The sequence below is a fragment of the Ailuropoda melanoleuca genome, chromosome 13 (genome assembly GCF_002007445.2).
Source record: "Ailuropoda melanoleuca isolate Jingjing chromosome 13, ASM200744v2, whole genome shotgun sequence".
NCBI classification, from domain to species: Eukaryota; Metazoa; Chordata; class Mammalia; order Carnivora; family Ursidae; genus Ailuropoda; species Ailuropoda melanoleuca.
In genome coordinates this window covers 43,680,918-43,706,230 of record NC_048230.1, presented here as the reverse complement: position 1 = coordinate 43,706,230, position 25,313 = coordinate 43,680,918, and the positions used below count along the sequence as shown (strand labels likewise).

At 53.8% G+C, this 25,313-nt stretch overlaps 1 protein-coding gene across 4 annotated transcripts in view; it reads right to left on the bottom strand.

The window, feature by feature from the left end:
* Positions 1-25,313, bottom strand: part of RPTOR (regulatory associated protein of MTOR complex 1) — a 335,634-nt gene that overhangs the window by 200,359 nt on the left and 109,962 nt on the right. The window contains exon 1 of one of the 4 annotated variants that reach the window (XM_011228183.3): positions 18,438-18,467. The exons of the other annotated variants lie outside the window; for them this stretch is intronic. Within the exon in view, the coding sequence (XP_011226485.1) occupies positions 18,438-18,452 (15 nt within the window). The 5' untranslated portion in view covers positions 18,453-18,467. Of the gene's footprint in view, positions 1-18,437; positions 18,468-25,313 lie in introns of those variants that run through there. 4 annotated transcript variants of the gene reach the window in all.

The following is a 25,313-nucleotide window of genomic DNA, read 5'->3' as shown; positions in this document are numbered from 1 at the left end:
ACATGGCGCCTGGACTCACGACCCCAAGCCCAGGGGTGGAAACCAGGGGGGCCCCGGCACCAACATTCCTAAGAGGTCTGTTCTGCCGGAGGTAACCGGCAAACCCGACGTGCTCCCCATAAATGTAAGTCTGTGCTCTCTGACGCACCGGCACAGCTGCCACTAAGTTCACATGGACACAGCCTCGTGCAAGGGCTGGGACACACTGAACAAGGAACACCACGAGGGCCCGGCCCTCCCGCACCCCCACACCTCCTCTGGGACCTGTCTCATTGAAATGGGGAGGTCCAGGGGTGCGGGGGGCTCCCCCACAAAGTCTACAGTTAGACCCAAACACACATTTCTGGGCTTTCTGATTTTATTTCATCAAAACCTGTTCTGACTTCCAGCTGATCTGAGCACGGAGGGCAGGCGCGTGCGGAGGGGAGGCTCCTGGGTGGGGGGCACGTGGGGCTCATCAGAGGAGTCTATGTTCATTTCAGTGGTAGGTTCCCAGGAAAATATAGCAGGAAAAGTAAACCTATAGTCATACTGGATGACAGAGCAGAACCGATGCGTACAGAAGCACGAAAGCCACACCAGGACGTTAATAAAAATGCCCCAAACTGATAAATCAACAAAAAGCAGCATCGACACATTCTGTTAAAATATAGCCATATCTACTAGAAAAACACAGCTAAAAGGGTTTGCCTCTAGGTGGGGATTAAGTTCCGATTTAAAAATGAGGTATATGCTTATTACCTAAATGAACTTTTAAAACTTTCTTTAAAAAGCTAGATAAAAACTAAACACAATGCCATGATGTCACTGGAAGAAAGCAGTGGTAAGAGCAAGGAGTGTGTGCAGCAGCCAGGCCATGCTGGGGCCGTCAGAGCCTGCACAGGGCCCAGTGTCCACACTGGCTGCTGAGCAGCGGCTGGCCTGGCGGATGAGCAGAGACGGAAAGCAGGGGAAGGCCTGAGGGCCACAAACTGCTTCTGGGGACAAAAGGCATCCTGACCTTTCAAAGGAAAACGTGGAGTCTGACGTGAAGAAAGCAGCAGGGAAATGGGGCCCATCGCTCACAGGAGCAGCCTACAGTCCGCTACTACACAAGCCTGTTGGTGACAGACGTTACCGGTGGACGTACGGATACGAAAGCTTTACGATCATGAAATGCAAAAACTAAATTTTTCAGATTCCCCATGCTTTCTGCACCTGTAAGCAAACTAACCCAAAGGGAGCAACGCTGTCCTTCTGCAGGACAGTTTTAGAAGCCAGTGCTGAGGCGGCAGGTCTGGGTCTAGCAACGTGGTTTTCCCTCCCTGTGTCTCCTCCAAACGGGCCAGACGCTGCCTGTAAAAGGAGGTGCCGCACCGGAGGCTGGATAGCACGTGCACATGTATGTGAGGTGCCAAGGTCACTCTCACCGGCACGGCAGCGTGCATCCATCTGACGCTGACAGAGGCTGTGGGTCCCCCACACGGCGGCTCTGAAGGTCCAGGTTGAAGCGGGTTCAGCACATGAGTGTGGCATCTCAACCACGTGTTGTGGAGGCACCAAGCTCTGGGGCACGGCTCCTCCCGGACCCTTGGGCAGGACCACCTTCTCTTTCTGTGGCTGACACACAGCTTCGTTCTGTGTCCACGTGTGACCAAGTAAGTCCCACGGACACCGTGAGTCCGACGAAGGCAGACCCGGTTAACAGCTCAGGTGTACCCTCAGCACTGGCTCCGTTTTCATATCCTTCCCACGGCTTCACCATGTGCTCGGTCCAGCAAATGGCTGCCGAGTGACAGACGACAACACTCAGTAATGAGACGAGGAAGAGGATGAGTCCTATCCGATGCTAAAGTGACACGAGTAACTCTCAGAGTCGTATGAGCAAGTGGCCCACAGACATCGCCGGGTGTGGGCGGCAGGCACTTACCTGCTCATCTGGAGTCCCACAGAGCAGTGAGGAAAACAACACCGGCCAGCACTCCTGACTCCTCACTGGCAAACCGTGTGTCTGTGCTCCGCGTGGGACCGAGCCAGGGCACGGAGTCCTAGCGCTCTGAACAGCTGAATTCTGGTGAACCCCATGAAACCAGGTGAGGGTGGCTGATAAATGACAATCTAGTTCCGGGGCAGAGAGGGGACACCTTATGTGATGACTTGGACACACGTCCTCCAAACCCACACTGCACAAGCACGCCGTGAAACCAGGAAATGAGTTAGAAGAGAAGGCCCCAAGAGAAGGCCCAGATACCGGGGAGCCTCCTGGTTTCACGAACCCTTCTACACTGGCTTTCTTGCTCCTCAGGCACAGAAACCCCAACATACAGCGGTGAAGAGTCACTCGCAGGCAAGGCACCCTGAAATATGTGCGGGCCACACCATCTCCCGGGAGCAGCAGGCTGTCCACTGCGTGGGGCCTGCACTCACTTCACGGTCCCAGGCCACCGGGCGCCTTTCGGACATGACAAGGGCCTCACTCCTGTGGCTTGCACACAGCTGTTCTGAGTTTGCCCTCCTTCGTGTGGCAAATGAACTGGGGTCTGCAAAGTCCCAGCTCCAGGGAAGGACCGTCCACCTCCCTGCCGAGATTAGTCCAAAAGGGGAGTGTTGCTCATCCAAATCACACGCAAGGCCACGGGGCTGACATTCCTCAGAGACATCGATAAAATGAAAGATCCATTATTGCTGACCTTGCTCCACCAAGGTCTTCTCCGGTGGGGTTGCAAAAAAATGATTTAGCCTCACTTTCCCACCTACTGCACAAAAAGGACCATTATGGACTAGCACGAAAGGCGCCACAGATATGAATAATATGCCTCCTGGGGTTTTATGGGAATTAATTAATATTTTTAAGGGCTTTGAAATGAGAAGCACTAAATTAAATGTCACCACGCCATGTTCTGTTTGGTTTTGAAGCTACAATGCCCGGATCCTGGCTCCACGGTGTAAGGGATGCGGCGGCAGAGGAAGCGCCGAGCCCCTTGGGGGACCCGTGACCGTTTTAGCGGCATAAGCAAAGACACAGCAGTCTCTCAAACACGGCCCGTGGTGCCCGGCACTCGGCTCCAAGCCTGAACCTCAAGAAGTGGTCAGGCACGTGTGTGGAACCTGTGCAGGAGGCAACAGGGGGAGACCAAGGCTGCCCCTCGGCTGCATGAAGGAAAGCGTGGCCCCAGAGGCTCCTGTCCTCATGACGGCCACCGGTCCCTTGGTGACACCTGGCAACCTTCTGAATGAGGGAGGCCCGAGCAGGGCAGCTGCAGCCAGCTTCTGCGTCCCCTGGGCAGCTGTACTTCTCCTCAGGCTCCCTGTGCAAGGACAGATTCCAGGGGCCGGACAGCACAGTGGCCGCTCGTGGTCAGGTGGGGCTGCACAGGAGGCCACCAGTGTGCCCTGAGCACAGGGAGCCGGCGGCTGTGCTCGAGGGTCTTCTCTCTGGGCAGACCCCATAGCGAGGAGGCCTGGGTGGCAGCAGTGCTGCCTTATGCTTCCCCGGGGTGTCGAGTGAAGACCACCGTCGCCTCACCCAGCTGGGCCAGTGATCTCATTTCCACCCTTCCATCCTTCCTCAGCAATGGATGACATCTCCAGCTTAGACTCAAGAAAGGAAATGCCTCAGAGATTTTCTCAGGACCGTCCAGGAGGAATGAATGTAATGTTAGAATTTGGGCCAGTTTTGCCCCTGGTCTGGGGACTTGAAAACGTTTCACTCTCTGCCCTTTCCTAAGCAGGAAGGAAGGAGTTCCAGGGAAATGCTGGGCAGAGAGGAAGGTCAGGTCTGCTCAAGGGATACCTGTCCTAGATGGTAGCCCCGTAGGGAAAGCTCCGGGCTCTGGCAGTTCAGGGACTTTACACCCCTGTCCCTCAAAAAGCACTTACTGCTGTACAGCTCTTTGCATTCTATTTACACCACCTAGGCCAAGCCAGGGCAGATACCACCACCACCGCTGCCGTCACCATGATCACCAGCATCCTACCATCATCCTCACCATGACTACCACCACCAGCATCCTCACCACCACCATCCTCACCCCTGACACCATCATCATCCTCACCACCACCGTCCTCACCCCTGACACCACCACCATCCTCACCACCACCACCATCCTCACCCGACACCACCACCATCCTCACCCGACACCATCATCATCCTCACCACCAACACCAACCTTACCCCTGACACCACCACCATCCTCACCACCACCATCCTCACCACCACCACCACCATCCTCACCCCTGACACCACCACCACCACCACCACCTATCTCTTAGATTACTACGACTTCTCAAGTAACCTGCCAGTCTTATTTTGCACTATATCCAAGTCCATTCTTCAACACTCAGTATGTCTCACTTGCTGAAAACCCTTGGATGGCTTCCCACTGATCCACTGCAAGCTCTTTAGAGTGGCCCCTGAGTCCCTACAAAACCCTGTCTCTACAACCTCTGAGAGTCTATGCTCTAACCACAAGGAAGTATATTTCAAGTCTATGTTCTTACCTACCTTCTAGCCCTCTGCCAGATCCTCTTCCTACTTCATCTTCAATTCCTATTCTCAATTCCAAGTCTTGCCTGGACATTTCCTCTACCTTCTTCAAATATCAGGTAAACTGTCACTTCTCCAGAGCTCACTCTCTGGTGGCCCAGAAACTGAATTACGTACCCCATGCCGAATGCTCCCAGAGCTCGTCTAGCTCCCCAGCCACAGCACTGATGACTCCATCTGCTCATTACCCGTCTGGCGGCCCTCCCTCCACCTTCCTCCTGACCTGACTAAAGTCCCGTGAAGGCAGGGATCGATTTCCCTGGTCACTATGGCCACTTTCGGCAAGTGCAATGCCTGGCACATAGTTGGCTCTCAGTAACTACGCGTGGATGAACAAATGACGGACCATTCAGACTTCCTTCTAGAGTTCGCAGCCCAGTGAGCTGCTTCAAAAAGAGCTGTTATATTGGAGTATTACAGTTTCTGTACTGTTTGATTAAGATTTCAAAAAATTCAGTTCTGCTGGGATGGAGTGCAGCGGTAAAGCAAGCAGTCTTGTGGCAGACGATTTCCTGCAGCTCAAACAAGCGGGCAGCGGACGCAGCTCACGTAGTGCAGTGAGACGCAGCTGACACTCGCTGTGAGCAGGCTCTCCTGGGTGGACAGGTGACCCTCCCATGGGCCCAGCTGTCTGTCTGGCGTGAAAAACCAGGAGCGCTGTCTGCGAGCAGAGACCGAAGGAAAGATTTACTTTGTCACTGGCAAATGTATGTGTCTTTCAAGGCTTGTAACGGTGTGAAAAGTAATGAGAAGACATTCCGCGTCTCAGGACAGCTCTTTGGAGACGAGGGGACAGTAGTTACCCGCTGGGCCCCCAGAGTCAGACTGCAAGGGGTCCTCCAGTGGCAAAGACTACGGGGAAAGGAGCACACAAACGTCAAATACTGACCGGGCAGAAAGAGCGGGGTGGGCGGCTGGCTGGCCGAGTTCCGCTCCTCTTGCTTGGCTGGAGGACCAGTGTGAGGAAGAGCAGGGCACCGCGCACGGGCTGACGGCCCTCTGCGCGGATGAGGTCATGAACCTCTCCTTCTCAAGCCATTCCAACAATCACTGCTGTTCCTAGACTGTCCTGTAGGGTCACCAGGTCTTCATGGCCAAGTGCTCTGAGGTTCCTGCCACCAGCCAGGTCTCCAGGGACCCACGCGGCCCCTTGCTCTTCTGAGGGCCAATCTCCTGCCTCCTCCCTCAGACTGTTCAGACTTCTGAACAGTTGGACCTCCTCCCTCAAACCTCAGGCATGGCTGAGACTCAGGCTTGTCTCTCACTCTGCATGCTCGCCCTGGGCGGCACCTTTGAGCGCAAACCCACGATGCTATTCCTTGTCTTGCTCCACGTGGGCCCACCCCTCTGGGCTCCCTACCTCAATCCCTGGGATCTGCAATTCTGAGTCACCCAGACCACACACCTCGAGTCCATCCGTCGCTCTGCTCTCCCTCTAATGTGCTCTTCATCCAGGGAGTCTCCAGGCCTGGCTCATGTGTGGCATGTCGCTCACACATGGCTGTCCCACCTCTGCCTCCATCTGGAGTCAAATGACCCCAAGTGTCCTCAGGCCTCCAGACCAGCCTCTCTTCAACTCTGTCCAGTCTGGTAGACCTTTCCTTTTCAAGCACAAGATCGGGCCACTTGCCTTCTAAAAGCAAATCCTTGGTGGGGATGTCCACTGCCCCCAAGGAACATGGCCATGCCCTGGCGTGGCACACAGCCCCCTCGAACACACGCCCCCTTGCAGGCCCTCCACAGGTCAGGTTATGCCGTGCCCCTTCATGATTTGGGACCTCTGCTCACACGCTCCCCTGCCTGGGCTGTCCCGTCTCCCTGACCAGGCCTTGCAAGCTCCTGCCTCCTGTTGCAGCTCCTTGCAGCTTTTGTTGGCCCACAGGGGCCACTTCTCGACTTCTCCACGTGAACGACACAGGATTGGGATCCTTCCATACAGACCTGCCTTTCCTTCCAGACAACAAGCTGGTGAGGACAGAACCCTCTCAAGTTCCCCGAGTCCCTATCTCTGGACGCACAGAAGTCACGCAGGAAAAGCGTGGTGCGTGTCTCAACGACACTGACTTTATTAACACATCGTTTCCCTAAAATTGACTGCAGTGGACCCCCACTATCCCAAGATAACCCTGCAGGGCCCAACCTGGACCTCAGAGCCAGTCTGTCAGCAGGAAGGCTGCTACATAGTATAAATTCAATGTCCCTATCTGTCTGCGTATTTTCTTCTCTCTGTCACTGTTTCCATTGTTTCACAGTAAGACGCTAATAATATTCCTTATATTATTATAACATTGGGTTTTCCCCCAAATCCCTTAATTGAAAAAAAAAAGAAAGAAAGAAAGAAACTTTTAAAAGCAAGCTACCACTTATCTTCCGAGTTTCAATGGAACACCTGAATCCTTGAAGTATAAACAAGAGGCAAGACGCAGTGTCTCAGCCAACAACCCTCCTTGAGAGTCTATGCCGCCCTGAAAGACTCACTCCCAGGGCTCAAGCCGCTGGCGGTCGCGGCGCTGGCTCTGAGCACCCACACGGACACAGCTGCCGTCTGCACCTGAAACGTAACCAGTATCTCTGCAAACTCAGCACCGAAAGACAGATCTTAGACTAATTAAAGCCATCTCACAAAAACCAAACCAAACAAAAACAAGGCAGCCAGAGCCCACGGCAGGGTGGAGAGCAGAGTGGTCCTGAACACCGGCCTGGCCATGCGGGCGGCAGCCACATCCTGTCCTCCTTGCCTGCGAGGTGAGCCCGGGCAAGCTGTGTCCTGGTCACCCACGTCCTGGTCACCCACGTGGGCACAGCAGAGCTCATTTGTTTTTCAGAAGCAGAAAGGGCGAACTTCAGAAGAAGTCCAGAAACACAGAAATCACAAATCACTTTCCAGCTATTTCTAGTAGCTTTTCATATTATTCTGGAGCTTCAGCCAACAGAAGCGGAATGCATAAGGTCATTCACTACGTTTCACTTACAACGACCTCTCAGGAGGAGCCGGCTCTGCGAGCGGCCACCCCGCCTGCACGGGTCGGCGCTCTAGTAAAGGGCTGTTCATCCTCACACCTCGCTGTACTCCATCTGCACCTAGACAGACGCATGCCTGCTTCCATAATCCCGGGCTCCCCTTCTATGGCTCAGTAGTAAATTATCTCTAAGCCATATTTTTGGTCCTTCAAAGACTCCCTCCTCTTGGTTCACAAGGCACCGTCAACGCTCCAGCAGGCCCTGGGCTAGCTCCGCCTACTTCAGAGTTAGCTTAGCCACCCACGCAAATATTTTCAGGTTTCCCACCCCACACGCCCCACCAAGATCTGCCCAGGGCAGTGGCGTCTCTGATGAGGCTCCGACTGGCTTGAGACAAATGCCTGCACTGCCTCGTGGCAGCCCCCCACTCAAGCAAGATCCGAGTCACTTTCAGGGGCGGACAGTGGGCTGCTTGCTGTAACCACCACAGCACACACCTGGACAGGCTATAAGCAAGCCCAGGTTCAGTAAGGCCCCTCTGGGGAGTCTCCCCTCCCCCTCCCTCTGCACCCGGGTGGCAGCTCTGCCAGGGGTTCCTCACCCCTTGGGCACCGTCCCTGTTGGGCCCCCAGGCCGCGCGGCTTGATGCTGGACAGGAACTGCAGTGGGAAGGTCCACTGTGCCCACCGGTGAGTCCCTCCCCTCTACTACAGTTAGGTCCCCGAGATGGAAGTCCTGGAAGTCAGCCCCAGATCAGTGAGTTACCAGCCATTCAACCTGGGAAAGTTTGGGAACCAAACCAAAGCTCAACTCCCTCCTCCTAAAATAGCAAACACCATCCCGCCCTGTGCACCTCACAGGCTGGGAGGACGACATGAGCAAATGCACGGCACAGTATCTAGAAAACACGGAGCAAGAAGAGGACGGCAGAGATCGCACTCACGCTGCACACAGGACACGCCAGCGACCGTCCTGAGCCCTCCCTTACATCCACTCACCTACCTGCACAAGCACCGTGCAAAGCAGGCAGCAGGAGCACCCCCGCTTTACAGACGGGGAGCTGAGATGCAAGGAGGCTCAGTGACTACCACGGGCACACAACCGGTGTGTAGGCAGGGTCCGTTTCTAAGCCAGAATCCATGGTTTTACTACTCAGAACCCTCAGGACATCAGTGGAGACATGGGAGATTACCGGTGAGCTCTCTCACATACTCACAAACTGGGGACAAGCAGGAAGACACAGGGCTAGGTCTGGCCATCCCAGTGTGACGATCCTGTCCTGGTTGAACATGGCCTCTGGGCTCCAGCACAGCCCCAGCAGGGAATTCCGCCCATCTCGGGAGGGGTGGAAACCTTAACGGAGCCTGAGAGCCTGTCCTGACTGGGCAGCAGAGCCAAGAACCACATGCAGGCCAGCAAGGCTCTCAAGCTACGGGGACACAGCAGCCGAAATCTCTCCCTGCTACTGATTTTTGCCAATTTCCAAATAGCGCATTAGCACTGAAAACACTGCTCCCACCTAACATTAATGCCAGACTACCTCCAAGTCAGATCAGTAACTGCTAGTTACCTAGAACACTTGGTATTTACAGAGCTGCCTGGCGGGGAGGCAGGGAGACTGGGCCCCGGGGCCCCATGACACGGGCATCGGGGGGACACGGGGACACGGGCATCCCAGGTCTGCAGCCTGTCTGTACCACTGCTACAGCTGGCAGAGGGCTTCTGAAAACAGCCCTCACGCCACAGTAGGCCATGTCATCTCCAACAGTAATAAATGAGTAAGGAAATAAATAAACATCGAGCGCTGAGATGCCTCACACTGAGTAGGAAATAGGTATTTGCTAAATAGCTGCCAGACCAGGCCAGCAAAGCAGTCTAGGGCCTTGCCCCCAGGCATGCCCATCACCTTGAACTGCGCTCGGATTCATCCAAAGAAACGGCCGCCACAGTGATTCAGGACACGGTGAGAGCCGCCTGATGCTTTGACCACCCAAGTCCATTCTGAGCAAAGCTGCCTGCAGGCCCAGCAGCTGCCGGCGGGAGAGCCAGACTGGCAGCGTCCATCGTCCTCTGGCTACAGCTATAAACCCAAATCTTCAGCGGTCACAGAGGCATGCTTGCTGATCCCATTTATTTACTTTTCAAAGAAATTTCCCATTTCCTGGTAGGTGCCTGACGTCCACGATGATGCTCTCTGTCGGCACTAATCCGACTTCCGTGTGGAGCATCAAAATCTGGGAGTGACGTGCGCAGGTGAGCTGTGGGCTCCGCGGCTGCTGCCGGCTGCACCCCCACCCCCGGCCTCCGTGCTCCACGTTGGCAGAGTCCACGTTCCAGGCTTGTGCTCGTCCACTCCACCCATGGTTTCAAGGATGCTACTTGGGACAGTTTCACCGGCCTTTGGCAAGATGCCCTGGCTCCTTCCCGTGGCCGCCCAACCATCCAGCTGGATGTGGGGACAGCAGGGCGGCCGTGCAGCAAGGAATCATGAGGCCCTTCACGCACTGCAAATGTGAACTGCTGCTCAAGGCCGAAGTCACTCCTCAGGTTTTCAACACACATCTTCCCAGTAAGAGCAGTTTTACAAAAAACTTACGAAATCCTTGCCTCTCTTTGCTTTGTGTGTTATTCAGTAACAAACCTTCCTCCCTTCCTTAATATGCTAAAGACACAGGAGAGAACCACAGAGCCGGTTTAGTGGTCAAAAGCCAAAACCAGAAGCCAGAGCTTCTAGATGGGGTCTGAGTCCACTTCTGAAACAAAGGGGCTCACGTGGTCTCTGCAGAGACCCGAGAACATGCTGCTCGCAGCAGGGAGCGTTCTGCCCCCGGAGAAGTTTGGTGAGGCCCAGAGGCAGCCTTGGCGGACAGAAGGTGGGGAGGGGGCTCCTGGCACCTGACAGAAATGCCAGGGAAGCTGCTAAACATCCCACAACTATCCTCACAGCACGGGGGACACTATCGTCACAAAGATGACTTTTCTGGCCGAAAAGGTCAGCAGTGCCCATTTGGGAAACCCTGCTTTCAAGGAAAAAATGAAGTTTTAATTCTAATGAGGACACGCTGGTTCTAATCTAATAAGGTGAAAAAAGCAAGGTGGAGAAAAATGTATATGGTATACTACCATTTTTCTAAGAAAGAAGCAAATAAACGTGTGTTTATTCACAACCACACCTTTAATATGCAGGCGTCGTGAAAATGTTTACGTGGTTGCTACAGAAGGAAGCGAGACGCAGGATGGAGGACAGGACGGGGCGCCTGCGTGGCTCAGTCGGCTAAGGGTCCAACTCTTTTTTTTTTTTTTTAAAGATTTTATTTATTTATTTGACAGAGATAGAGACAGCCAGCGAGAGAGGGAACACAAGCAGGGGGAGTGGGAGAGGAAGAAGCAGGCTCTTAACAGAGGAGCCTGATGTGGGGCTCGATCCCACAATGCGGGGATCATGCCCTGAGCCGAAGGCAGACGTTTAACCGCTGTGCCACCCAGGCGCCCCAAGGGTCCAACTCTTAATCTCAGCTCAGGTCATGATCACAGGGTCGTGAGTTCAAGCCCCACACTGGGATCCATGTTGGGTGTGGAGCCTACTTAAAAAAAAAAAAAAAAAAGACGAAGAAGAGGACAGGAACAGAAGCCAGACTCCTTTGAATATACCTTGTTTTGTGTCTTTGACTTGGGATCCACTAAGAATTTTACATAACTATAAAGCAAAAGTAAAATTTTTATAAAAGCAGGCCTTAAAAATTGTCAGTAAAACAAAACAAATGAACTTAACTGTGCATCCGGTTGGCTGTGCTACTGGACAGAGAGGGACTCCTCCATGTGACTTTAAAATAGGGTGACCTGATGACCTCTATGACCCGACGCCAGAAAACCGCAAATACCTTGTGAACAGTTTTCAGTAAAAACACTGCTGCTAGTGTTGGTGTTGCTTTCTGAAAGTGCTGAATGTGGTGTGGGATAAAAGAAATGACTAATCATGTTGATGCCCGTGAAAAAACCAAATGTTCAGTGAGGGAGAAAGCAGATACGGTTATAAGACCCATGGGATTAGGTAAAAACCTTGCAGCCCTGAAACTGAATCAGTAAGAGCTCATAATGCATTCTATCTTTAAATAGAAAAGCAGGGGGGAGAGAGAGAGGGTCTGAGTGTGAGCAGTGAGCACCCCTGGGGAGCAGATTAAGCTCTCTCAATACCATCCCCACTGAAAGAAGCCAGGACTCCTCAGAGACCTGGCTCATCGCAGGCCTAGAGCAGAAAATGGACAAAGTGAGTACGGAACATCCTGCCTGGTCATATCCGACAGAAAAGAAGCGATCAGAGACTCCTAGATCTGCATCGAAAAGATTCAGGAGCCACGTCTGAGAGGCTGCCACTGGCCCAAGATGACACAACGTGCGAACCGACAGTTAACAGATGCAACAGGTAAGCTTTTACTGTGCGCTAAGACAAACACATGCCCCATACTGGCTACCCGTGGGAGAAGCCCACTCTGATTCTGAAATCTGCTAAATAAAAGAAAGTACGTATCGATACTGGCTCTCCTAGATGGGCTACACCTCGAGATACTAGATAACTGGTGAGAAGTCGTTTTTCTTCATGGAGAGACACCCTAGTTAACAGACCAGGGATGACAGAATTACGTCACCATCGCGTTGCGATCTCTGATGGACAGATCGGTAATGAGCATCTATGGCTGCTAACCTCACTGAAAGGACACAACCAGTCCTTATGTGCATCCTGGAGGGAGCACACACCACCACCCAGGAAACACCGGGCCCTGGGGCACCCCTCCAATTTCACCGAATCTGCTGAAGTGGCTAGATTTACCATCACGTAGAGGAGAGTCAAGGGCAGGTTGGCTTGCCTACAGCAAGGTGGGGAGAAGCCATGGGCAAAATCTAGACCGCAAGGGCTCCATGGGAGCACAGGGCCTGGTTTCTTCAACCAGGAAATCGCAGGAAGAGACAGACACACGGAGCAGGATGGGAGCGCATGACAGACTTTCGGGGAGTTCTGTGGATTAATAAGGTAGATCAACCCACCACAAACTATTCACCTCTCTTGCATCCTGGCTCAAATGAACAAACTCCGCACGTGTGTGTGTGAGCACGTGTGTGTGTGAGCACGAGCGTGTGTGTGAGCGTGTGCGTGAGTGTGAGCGTGTGCGTGAGCACAAGCGTGTGTGTGTGTGTGCGTGAGTGTGAGCTTGCGTGTGTATCTTCTGAAGTCATGATTATCTTTTGAGATACACTGAAATATTTACAGATGGAATTATATGATGTCTGGAATTGCTTTAAAATAAGCCAGGGGAGTGGGTGGGAGAGGGGAGTGGGTGGTGGCAGAGATGAAAGAAGACTGGGAACAGGGTGATAACTATCGAAGACAGATGATGGGTAGATGTGGAAATTTTCCATAATAAAAAGTTAAAAAGCACACAAAAACAAAGAGACAAAAAACAAAGATGCAAACAAGCAAACGGCATTTCAAAATGTTTCCATGATTAAAACAAACTCCCCTAGAATCACTTACATACAACTTAATGGTAGAGTCAAAATGGGCCATTTATGATTAAAATTTGTTTATATGAAGCATTTGTCCAAGGCTTGGCCAGGCACTTTAAGAAGGTGTCCAGACAGGGAAAATCTTAAGTGTGTTTTTAAACACAGGTAAGATATACATACCAATAATATGAAAGATTAACACATCTGGAAAAAATATGTTTCGTGAATGCAACACATATTGATACACCTCAGAAAAACCTCAAGCCTGATACACGAAAGAAAGTATAATAATAACGAGAGATATATTCAGCTTACTCTTAACTAGGAAGCCTGTCTCCAGTCAAGTGTTTTGATTTCTCACTGCAGGTCACTGCCTTTTCACACCCCTAGCTAAAGTGAGGAGAGCCTTACTGTGCAGCCAGCTCCTCTGAATGAGGAACCTTCGGGGCTTCTAAAGCACGCTGACCACATGATCTTCCCTGAGTGCATGAGAAAAGCACTGACGGTCTGCACCAGAGGCCAGACTGGGCCAAGGAGGCCGCTGCGTCCTGCTCCACCTGCTCGCGGCTCGAGGCTCCAGCTCTGCCTTGGGGGAGACAGAAGGCGGGGGCAGAGCCCTGCTCCCGCTCCAGGCACGCGCTCTTCCCACCAGGCAGATCCATGGTTTCTATGAGTAAATAAATGATTTCTCGAGCAGACCGAGAGATGCGTTCAACTTCTCTAAGAATAACACTGCCGTGGGGAACGTGAACGTCGACATGCTCACCTGCCCACCAGCCTCTGCTGCTTGGGAACCACCGGAGCGTCGACCAGCCTCGCAAGGGGCTCCTGCTCACATGGAAAGACTCCAGAATACGAAATAACCTGATAACAGTTTCGAAACGTTTGAAGTAACATTTCTAAGCAAAGTCCGATCCAAATAAAAAATGCCCCTTTCTGGTACTTCAATATCTTGCAATCCCGCAGAACTGCTATAGGCCGGCCACCGTTTTGCCTAAGAGGCCACCCCAGGGCCAGTCCCAGCCCTCAAGGTGCCACTGTGTCACCCACCAGGGCTCAAGGCCAGGGGGCAGAGGCTAGACCTCCGCACTCGGCACTGGTGGGCCCCAGGCAGGCTGCAGCCCGAGGGGGGCGAGGCCCCAGTCCGTTCTTGCCACTGCCCTGGAGATACATCTAGTCTCAGTAACAGAGACAGCAAAACTAATTGTAAAAAAGGGGTGTCTCCCATGCCTGTTCATCCCTCCCGCAGAGCTCACCCGGGAACAAGCCTGACCAGACAGACTCACAGCAAGACAGCGGAAGACTCCAAGGACAGTGTTCTTCTTGATAAAAAGAGAATGGCTGCCTCTCCTTCCTTCTCTCTTTGAACACAACTCTAAGGATGTGATGTTTGGACCCGCAGCAGCTATCTTGCCATCACGAGAGCAGACTCAAGAAAACAGAGGATCATCCAGAAGCCTAATGAGACTAAATTGTATACATAACCAGTCCTGGAACCATTTACCTCTAGACTTCATGATGAACTTGTACTTGTTGAGCTGGAGAAAAAGCACAGTATGACAGCTGAGAGCGACAACTCTGGGGCAGACAGAGCCCAGGTTACCCCAGGTTTGTGACCGCGGCAGACCACTTCCCCACGCCCTGTTCCTTCAACTTCACCTCCGCAGAACAGAGGGGCCGGAGGGGTGCCCACCTCACAGTCTTTGTGCACACTGAGTGACTTCACAGAGAAAAGTGCTTAGAATAGTACCCAGCACAAAGCACCCACCACGCGAGCAGTTACTAGTACCATTTAGCAGATCTCCTAGTACTTGTCGCCAGAAGCAATCCCCTGCAATCCATGTCCTCCTCCCAGCCCGACACAGGCCCTCAGCCCTCCATACATGCTCTGCCCTCGAGACCAGCATCCCCAGGCTCTCCTCCCAGGCACCTGCGCGGCACGCCACGCCTGCACGTCGCATCCTCCTAACTGCCCCATCATGCGTGCTTCTTCCGGGCTGAACACATGGACTCACGCCCTCAGCAGCCGCTTCACGTGAAACACACGTAAACGATCGAGTACTGTTGGCTATTTATACGTCAGTAAAATCCTAAAACACCCATAATTTTCCACAACATTGAAACTTTCAAATGGCCAATGTTTAGGACCAAAGGCATAACGAAGAATGGAAACCGTAAATCCGACCCACACTCCTGGTCCATCCAATCTGGCCAGTATGTATCGCCAGTATGTATCGAACCCTATGCTTGAGCTCCGGGCACTGACGGGGCCCCAGGGTGGAGACGGGCTGCCAAGTCGGGGGGTGAGTGTGTGGGATCCGAAGCAAACAGCACAGAAGGTGAGGCCTCGGGAAGCCATGATGTGAAGCCAGGCGCACCTGGGAGGAGGCCGGGCCCTTCCAGGAAACCAGCTGCGGTGGATGCGGAGGGGCTGGAGATAGTGCACACCTCCCATTTCTGAGCTTCCTAGAATTCACTGTTAACCTCTTACGCTGTGAGGCTCGTCCTTCGTTCCAGGGAAGGGATGCCCTAAAACAAGAAACAGTCAGGACTTGGCCACACGAACCACGGGGCCTTTCCTGACCACTGCCAACTTTGTAGCTATGCTGTGGGGACTCATTTGCACAGTTCTCACATAGGCACAAACACCCGTGACTGAGCGTCTCCTGAGTGCACAGTGCTGCGTGGGCATGGGGGGCCGGAGAGGAGGGTTGGGCCTGCGGCCTGCCCGACAACGGACTGTGAGCCCATACGTGCTGATGCACTGTGCTTAGGGAAGACACAGACAGGCAGACCCACTCCCTGGGGACCGATGTGACAAAACAGCAGGGGGCCACTGGCTCTAACTAGAATTGATGCATTCAATATGTCATCTGACTTTAACCCACACAGCCTCCACTTTTAAGGCTCCCATTGAAACAAATCTCACTCAAGATTTAAAATAAAATACATCTAAGGGTCCAAAGTAGAATGGCCCAAGTCCAGACTGAAGCCGCTTGGGATCCCCCACCACGGATCTTCTCGAGCATCCGATTCTGTGGAAGCCAGACATACCTCTGCTGGAGGACGGTGCCGAGCCAGCGGCCTCATTAGCAGAGAATCGTGGTCCCCCGCCTCTCCGGGAGGAGCACTTTCCAGGAGACTGATTCACTGCAGAGAATCTGAATCATGCAAATAATTCTGGAAAGAAGCCTGGGGAGTCGAATTTTTTCTCTTCGGTTCTTGATGTTACAGGAGCAGGAGGGCAGACCCATGCCGGGTGAGGTGGCCTGCGGGCTGTCTCCTGTCTGCCCCCAGGCACCGCTGTGGGAGTCTCGAGCCCGGGCACTAGTGCTCCACGGCCACCACGCCACTCTCCAGCCACCTAGAGACACAGGATCTCAGAAAGAAGCCGCAGAGACAGCTCAGGCGACCTGACAGCACTCCGAGGTTTGACTCTTTCTAGGAAACCCTGATCAACAGTGTCCCGCCAACGTTCACCTCTCTCCTGGAGCAGGATGACCCTGCCCTACCCGTCCCCGAAGAGCACTGACTGGAGAGTCCTCCCACACACAGAGAAGCATGCTCCCTGCGGGTGACCTCCTCGTCCTGCTCTCCAGGACAACCCTGTTGGTCTACCTTCCCTTGCTAGAATGGATCCGGCGGCCAAACGCAACAGGGGATTCACAGGGCAGAGCAGCTGGCATCCGTCAAATGAAACATTATGGAAATAAAACATATTCTGTGAGAAAAATGGGCAAAAGACTTGAAAAATCCACAGCCAAAGATCTGGAGATGGCCATTAAGGATACGAAACGGCTCAACTTCACTTCAAATAACAGATAAAACCAGCATCCCCCACCTACCAGGCCACACACAGTGGCAAATGTTAGCAAGCACCACCAGGCGCTCCACGGTCAGGCGCTTTCGCGTGCTGCCAGTGGGGACACAAAATGGTATGCAAGCCTCATGAGGGGGAACTCGCCAACAACCAAGAAAGGGCCACCCGGGCATTCATGCGACCAGGGACGCCATTACTAGGAATTCTCCTTGAAGATATATCCTTAACAGTACAAAACACATCCGAACAAGGATATTGGGCACAGCATGGTCTGTGGTTACCACGTCACAAGCAATCTGACTGCATTTGCAGGAGACTGGATAAAGTCCGGCACATCCACAAACTGGAGGTGACGCAGCTCTGAAAAAAATCAGAAAGGTCCCAGCAGCTGAGACGGCGTGATGGCCAGGATATACTATGAAGTAGGAAAAAGACAAAGAAAGGAGTGTGAGTCCCTCTATGATACCTTTTGTGGACAAAAGAACAGGAAACAAGAAAATAAATGCAGATCTCCCCACTTAAAAAAGAGCCATAAGAAAGATAAGCCTGGGGGGTGCCTGGGTAGTGCAGTCGTTAAGCGTCTGCCTTCGGCTCAGGGCGTGATCCCAGCATTCCGGGATCGAGCCCCACATCGGGCTCCTCCGCTGGAAGCCTGCTTCTTCCTCTCCCACTCCCCCTGCTGTGTTCCCTCTCTCGCTGGCTGTCTCTGTCACATAAATAAATAAAATCTTTAGAAAAAAAAAAAGAAAGAAAGAAAGATAAGCCTGAAGTTGGAACCCGGCGCCCACGGCAGGCGGACAGACGGCGGTGGGGACGTGACACCACACCGAGGCCCCACTTTTCATATAGTTCTGACTTGGAGAATTATGTTCATAACTTACACACTCAAAAAATAAAATAAAAAATACCAAGATGAGGGAGCCCCAGCAGGGAGTACAAACAAAAACAAATGAACTCGATGTCCTGCCAAAACCCATCGGAAGGCGCTGCAGGACAGAAAGAATCAGCCCAGCGCATTCTGGACACAGAGTTCTGAGGGCAGGCCCTCGGCGACAGACCCGACAGCAAGTGCACACAAACCCCGAGGTCGGGCTGGAGAGCTTGCTCTTCCCGACTCAGGTGGCAACGCTGAAGCCACTTCCTCTGCGCTGGGGTCGTGGGGCTGGGGGCACTGAGCCCACGACAGCCTGGGCCCTGGCTCCCAAGGGCTCGCCAGGGAAGCACAACGGCAAGCCTGCTACATCTCGTTGTGCCAGACAGCAAGGAAGGGCACGTACGCGACACGGGAGCATGCTGCAAGGGCCAGCAGCAGCCAGATCCGGGGCAAACGGAGCCTCAGATACCAACCAGAGCAGAGTGTTCTCAGGACCAGGGAAGAGCTGTTTACTGTGTGCTGGCCTGAAAGAACGAACGAATGCATGAATGAATGAATGGGGGTGAAAAGAAAGCTTTCCTCACAGTAGAACCCCAACAAATATAGAAGGAAGGACGGAATTAGAAAATCTGCATTTGGCAACCATCACAGCAACAACCAACTCGGGGAAGAACGATCATTGGAAGCAAAGCCAGCACAAGGAAGAGGGTATTTACACAGCCTCCAAGGATTCCCCACAGTGACTTCCTACTTACAAAGGGAAAAATCATAACTAGACACCGAAGGAAGCTGCAGACACTGTCTTCATCGGGTGGTCGAACCTCATGTCAGCAACAATGGGGCGAGGGACGGCAGGCGCCTCGTGCAGGTGCCTGAGGGCAAGACCACCCCTGCTGCGCACCTCTCACCACCAACGCTCAGCCCAGAGCTAACCCTGGAAAAGCCACAGGAAAACGCGGATGGAGCGGCAAGACCAGAGTGCCCAGGGTGTGAGAGATGACAGGAGAAGAGTGAGCGGCAACAGAGGCCGTGCGCAACCCTGGGCTGGAGCCCAGACGGGGCAGACGGGGCCGGCGGGGATTCGGGACGTTCCTGGAACAGCCGGCGAGGTCTGATTATGAAACAAGTAGATCACAGTCCTGAACCACTGTTACATCCCCCAATTTTGATAAATGCACAGTGATTATGTAAGAAAAAGTCCTAGTTCTGGAAAACTACACACTGAAGTACTTACGGATAACATGATGTTTGCAAATTACTTTCAAACGGTTCAGGAAAAATACATATACACGTGTATGTATCTGTGGGAGCATGAAAGATAAAGAAAACAGGCCACTCCGACAGTTCAAAGCCCCGTTTATTTCCTCCCAGTGCCACAACAGAAATAAGCTTTTCCACCCTGGAGTGTCTGGTAGACAGCAGGTGGGCAATAATGTTTGTTTATGTGTGAATAATAAATATACACGGACAAACAGTACCCATTTGCTTCCAGAGAAAATGTGCATTTTCCCGCAGGGCATCCCTATGCTTCAGTGCGGTGCTCCCTCCTGGCGGTGGGAGGGTGGGGGCCATTCACGGTGAGAGCCCCACGAGCAGAACCCACAGCACCTGGCGAAGAAGCGGGCATGGGAGAGGGCAGAGCAGCTGAGAGTGAGCCCAGGGGTCCGGGTCCCTCTGGATTCTGGCTCCTCCCCCGTGCTAACCACAATGGGGCAAGTCAGCGGCCCCAGAAGTCAGCCTACCCGAAACACCCGCAGGGGCCTGACCGCCCCCCGCAGTCACAGGTGTGAAGGCAACACGCCCAGGGGACCAGCGAGCAATGTCGAAAGAGTCACAGGTCTACACCAAGAACACACGCGTATCCAATACTCTGTCTCCTTCCCAAGTCTCGAAGGAACCGCCGGCTTTGTCGGTGTTCAGGAGGCGCTGGCTTGAAAGCCGGGCTCCCGGCAGCCGCGCAGCCACATTCGCGAACCGCGCCTACAGGTGAGAAGCAAGGCTCCGGCACATCCGTGGGCGTTAGGTTTCTGCGGCTGCTCTAACAAATCCCCACGCGCTTGGTGGTTTAAGGTACCAGAAGTTAATTCTCTCACAGCTATGGGGCCCAGAGACTCAACCCCGCATGTCGGCAGGGCCGCACTGCCCCGAGGCTCTGGGCACGAATCTGCTCTCTGCCTCTGCCAGCAGCTGGTGGCGGACAGCGTGCCCCCGCATCCCCTGGCCTGTGGCCGGCTCACTCCCAGGTCTGCCTCCGTGTTCACACGCCCGCTCTGCTGGGCCTGTCGCAAGGCCCCGGCCTCTCTCTCCTAAGGGTACAGCGCTTCCCCTCAAGGCCCTTAACTCAATCCCGACTCTGCCACATAAAGTACACGTACTATTTTGCCACAAAAAGTAACGTTTGCAGGTTCTGGGCATTAGGACGTGGATAAAAACCAGTCCACCACGGGGCGCCTGGGTGGCGCAGTCGTTAAGCGCCTGCCTTCGGCTCAGGGCGTGATCCCAGCGTTCTGGGATCGAGTTCCACATCAGGCTTCTCCGCTGGGAGCCTGCTTCTTCCTTTCCCACTCCCCCTGCCTGTGTTCCCTCTCTCGCAGGCTGTCTCTCTCTGTCAAATGAATAAATAAAATCTTTAAAAAAAAACAAAAACCAGCCCACCACGTATTTTAAATGATCGCTGGAATTACGGCACACCAGCTACAGGAAGGTCCCATCCCATTTACCGGTATTTAACACACCGACATAATAGCATTCACACAAATTCATTCATCATTGTTCATATACCAGGAAAGAAGATCATAACTTCGAGCCATGTTTTCTTTATTATCTTACTGTTTGGCCAGTGTCTCATGAAAATGAGCCAACGAAGTCTAACCACATAGGCTACGTACCGGCTCCGGCGCGGCAGTGTGAGGCACCGAGCCCAGTCTGCGCTGGGCAGCGCCGAGCCCTCAGGCCTGGACAGAGAAGCGGCCTCCGCGAGCACGCACTCGGTCTGGCCTTTCGTCTGACACAAGTCTCACAGGCGCTCCTTCCCCAGGAAGGCGTAGACCTGAGTCAGAACACAAAGGCCGTCACCCCACGGCCAGCATTTAGAGACCAGGGTTATGGGGCGCCTGGGTGGCACAGCGGTTGGGCGTCTGCCTTCGGCTCAGGGTGTGATNGTCACCCCACGGCCAGCATTTAGAGACCAGGGTTATGGGGCGCCTGGGTGGCACAGCGGTTGGGCGTCTGCCTTCGGCTCAGGGTGTGATCCCGGCGTTATGGGATCGAGCCCCACATCAGGCTCTTCTGCTATGAGCCTGCTTCTTCCTCTCCCACTCCCCCTACTTGTGTTCCCTCTCTCGCTGGCTGTCTCTATCTCAGTTGAATAAATAAATAAAATCTTTAAAAAAAAAAAAAAAGAGAGACCAGGGTTATGGGATGAGATCACCCGACCCTCTGCAGAGTACAGGCCGGTGCTACGACGACCCACCCCGAGCGCTGCCCTCTCAGGGCCACACACGCCCCCGACGCGCCCACACGCGCCCCTGCATCGCGAGCAGGGCCGGCGGCATCGGCATCCAGCGAGGAATGCTGCTCCCTCTGTTACTCTCCCGATTCGCTGGGTCTGAACAGGAAATCAGGAGAAAACCACCCTTCTCACCCCATTCCCTGAGTCTAGGAGGGGCTCACCCACGTGAGACACAGTAGGAACGCCGCCGCTCTCCCCACACAGGTGTGATGCGGGACTTCACAGCCAACACCATTTCTCTCACTGACTGAGCCAATAATTCAGCCAACAAATATCTGTGGAGCTCCTACTACCTGACAGACACGGTTGTACTTTAGGGCAAGAGCGCCATCCGTTCTCCTCTGGATCGCAGGGTCAGAATCTGCCTACAGATGCTGCTCGGGCTTCCGAGCTGTGCCCAGCACTGGGCCGGCAAGGGCAGACAGGCGACAAGGGCAGACGGTCAGAGGAGAAGCGCGTGTGTCTTGTACCAAGTGGTGAGCCGGGACCCACGTCCGCTGGGCCCACCGCTCACCACAGGGAGCTCCATCTGGAAGAATCACGAGACTTTAAACCACTTCTCATGAGGGAAAGGTCAGGGGCCCCCGTGCAGTCAGGACAGGGAACCAAGACCAAGCCTCGGGAAAGGATGGACACTCCCTGGAAAGGGAGAAAGGGGACTGAGAAACGGGGGTGAAGGACAAAGCTGTGAACTCAACTCAGAAGCACCCACCCTGGAGGGGCAGGGGTGTCCCACAGTAGCGCCTCTGGAAGGAGGACGTCGCAGGTGAGACCCGCTGAGCACCGCGGGGTCCGGCTTCTGGCCTGGAAGCGGACAGCTGGGCGCGCACAAGCTGCAGGCACGTGATGGGTGCAGCACAGGGACAGCCAGGTGCCTGTGCCCCTTCCTGGCGGCTGGGAGCCTCACCGAGAATAACTGGAGGCCTTTAACTCCAGGACGGTGACCATTTTACCTCCTGGTCTCTGGAGTTTGGGGAAAACCACAGCTTTGTCCCTCCCAGTCCCTGCAGCCTCAGGGCTAACTGCCTCTCCCACAGGCTGGAAGAGACCATTGCAGGAGAAGGGAGGAAAGGGGAGGGCCTGCCCTGTTGAGCTCTAAGATTTTCTCTTCAACACTCTGCCTTTTTCAAAACAGGACCTAAGTCAGTTAATAAGTTATTTCACCACAGCAAAAATTAATAACTTGCAGACTCAAAAATTAGACTAAGAGAAACAAAAGGGAGAAGAAATGAGAGAAATCCTTAATTGTAAATGCATTTAGTGAGTTTATAAAGGAATCTTAATATTCCTCAGCCCTAAACTGAGGGAAAAGGAAATAAAAACTTATGATAACATCATTAACCACTACCACTCCCCTCCCAAATCTTAACTCAGGTAAAAAAATAAATAAATCAAGGAAGGAAAATCAGGACGCTGGGTGATGTGCAGCTCCTGGTGCTGGGCCTCGGGCAGGCTGCGACTCTTCCTGCCGGAAATGTGTCCCCACAGCTGTCTTCCCTATCGTTAATTCAGGAGACCTCCAACCTCACCCAGGGGAAGAGGACAGAGGGATAATCAGGAGAGAGAGAGCAGAGGCCAGTTCTCAGGAAGTGAGAGGGGAATGTGCTGGGGGATGAATGAAGCCACCGCTGGAGAGAAGCAATAACGAGAAGGCGCCCCAGCACAGTGGCAGTAAAACCACCGAGCGCGAGCACGGACGCAGAGGGCAGCAAGGACACACGCACACAGAACACGTGTCCAGAAGACTCTGATCCATCCAGAGCAGGAGTCACTGAACCTCGTGATGCCAGGAGTCCACGGTGACTCAAATCTATCCCTGCAGATTCCCAGCCCATTACTCCTTCCATCCTCTTCCGGCATTTTTTTTTAAGCGTATGTATCTTGAGTTAGAGAACGTGAATGGCTGTCTGCTATGTGTCAGATGTTGTGCAAAGCACAGCTGTAAATGGACGGGATTCTTGCTTTCTTTCCCTTTCTTACTCTTTACTCTGCAATCATTTTAAACACTCATAAACTGAAAACCTAGCACAGAATTCCCACCTCGCCCTCAGGCAGCATCCCGGGGCCTACGTCGGCCGGCCGAGGACCGTGGAGCGCCTGAATCAGGAACGTGGTAGCTCTGCAGCCCTAACGCCCACCGGCCCTCGGCGAATCTCAGCGATCAGGTACACGGTCCGTCCCGTCTGGAACCCACGCAGGGTCCCCCATGGCATCTGTCCTCACACCTCCTCATCGGCCCCAAGCCGTGGCAGGTCCTCAGGCTGGGTCGTGCATGAACTTCGGCTCGGGTCTGACACTGAATCATCCTCAGACTGACACAATGTATTCCTATGAGGAACAGGACAGAAGTGACGAGTGTCCTCCTCGGAGCCTGATCAGGTGGGCCAATATGCCGGATTACCGGGGATGACCATTTCGAACCCTTGACTGAGGGAGCGTCGTTTCCACACTGAAAAGCTGCCATTTTCCCTTCAGTCAGTGAGCATCTTCTGGGGAGAGACTTCGAGACCATTGAGCTGTCCTGTTCCTCTAGACCCTTTCCAACACCAATCCCAGCACCTGGCAATGACGCCTGCCTGCCACCAAGCAGGCTGCCCCCCGTGACCTTGAGCGCATGTCTGTCCTCTGCAGGTGTGTCTCAGGGTCAGTTCCCACAGGCGGAGTCTCCAGGTGCATGCGTGTCGAACCCCGCCCGGAGAGGGAAGCCAGTTTGCGGCCCCCCAGCACCGGAGGAGGGCCGGCCCCACCACGGCCTCGCCAGCAGGGCGTGCTCTCTCCCTTCCTAACTTCCACGGTCTGCTAAGTGAAGAACGACTTCTCCAGGATGAGCTTCGACGCCCGGTTTTCCTATCGTTGGGGTGTGCGGATCATCCGCGGGCCTCTCTCTCTTGCTCCCACCCTGCTCTGTGGCAGCCGCTCGTGCGCCGTGGCCGCCAGCCCTGTGCCTGTGCGCTGAGCGCTTTCCCCAGCTAGAAAGCCTTCCCTACACTGACATCAGAGGAATTCGCGTGGGTTTGTATGGTTTCACCTTCTACATCTGGATCCCTGACCCACTTTTGGATCACTCCTCCACGCGGTGTGCAGTGTGGTTTGAACTGTACCTTGTTCCAAATGCCTACTGCTGTCCCAGCGCCATTTATCTAGAAGTCCATCCTGCCTCAGTTGACCTGTCACATGGACGACACGCCGGGCCTCCTTCTAGGCTCTCAGTCCTTTCAGGTCGGGCCAGTCCTCTCGAGTCGCCAGCAGCTGTTGGTCTCCCAGCCGCGCTTCCCGTTCCCACATCAACGTCAACATCAGCGCGTGCAACTCTGTGTTTTAAAAAGGTTGGCGTTTTTACCGGGACTGCACAGAATCCATTCAGAACTCAGGGAGACTGGAAGCCGTTAGGAAGCGGAGTCGTGCTCCCCAGGAACGGCGGAAGCCTCTCCGCCGGGTCAGCCGCCGCGGTCGGTCGGCAGGTTCACGTTCACCTCACAGAGCTCTTCCTACAACCGTCGCAGCACAAAAGCAATCCAGACAACATTGAAACAGATGCCTGTGGCCACGTTCCCGTAAAACTTCCTTCGCAAGAAAGGTGACAGGCTCAGGGGCCGAGTCTGGCAACCCCTGCTTTCAGGGGTGGTTTGCTTGGGTAGTGACGGTTAGTTATAGGATCTCAAATTCGGGGGCTCTCTTTCACTTACAAGACCTAAGATCGCCCTTTTGCTTCTTTTCCACTCACTACCCCAATGTCAAGTCCTCCCGTTCCGTCTCTCCCACAGATTCTCACTTACACTAGCCCCTGCTCTGCTCTCCCTGGACTCTGGCTTCCATACTTTCAAACTCGGGCAGGATCTGGTCTTCCTGCAGGGAAGCCGCAGGCCCCGTCACTGGCTCCCTTCCTGTGTGCCCCTGTGGTCTTTCCTAGTCTGCCTTTGCAGAGCCTTGCAGTGGGGCAAGAACAGGGAGGGAATATCAGACATTCCATGGAGGGATTTGGGTTTTTCCTTATTTTCAAGTTCGGGCACACTGTGTCTTTTATGCAAAGGGCCTGGTTCTCAAGTAGTTGAATTTCCCCCTCTTGTTCTTCTGAGTCGTTCTGGGGGAATGTTGGGGGACAGGGATGGAGGACACCACC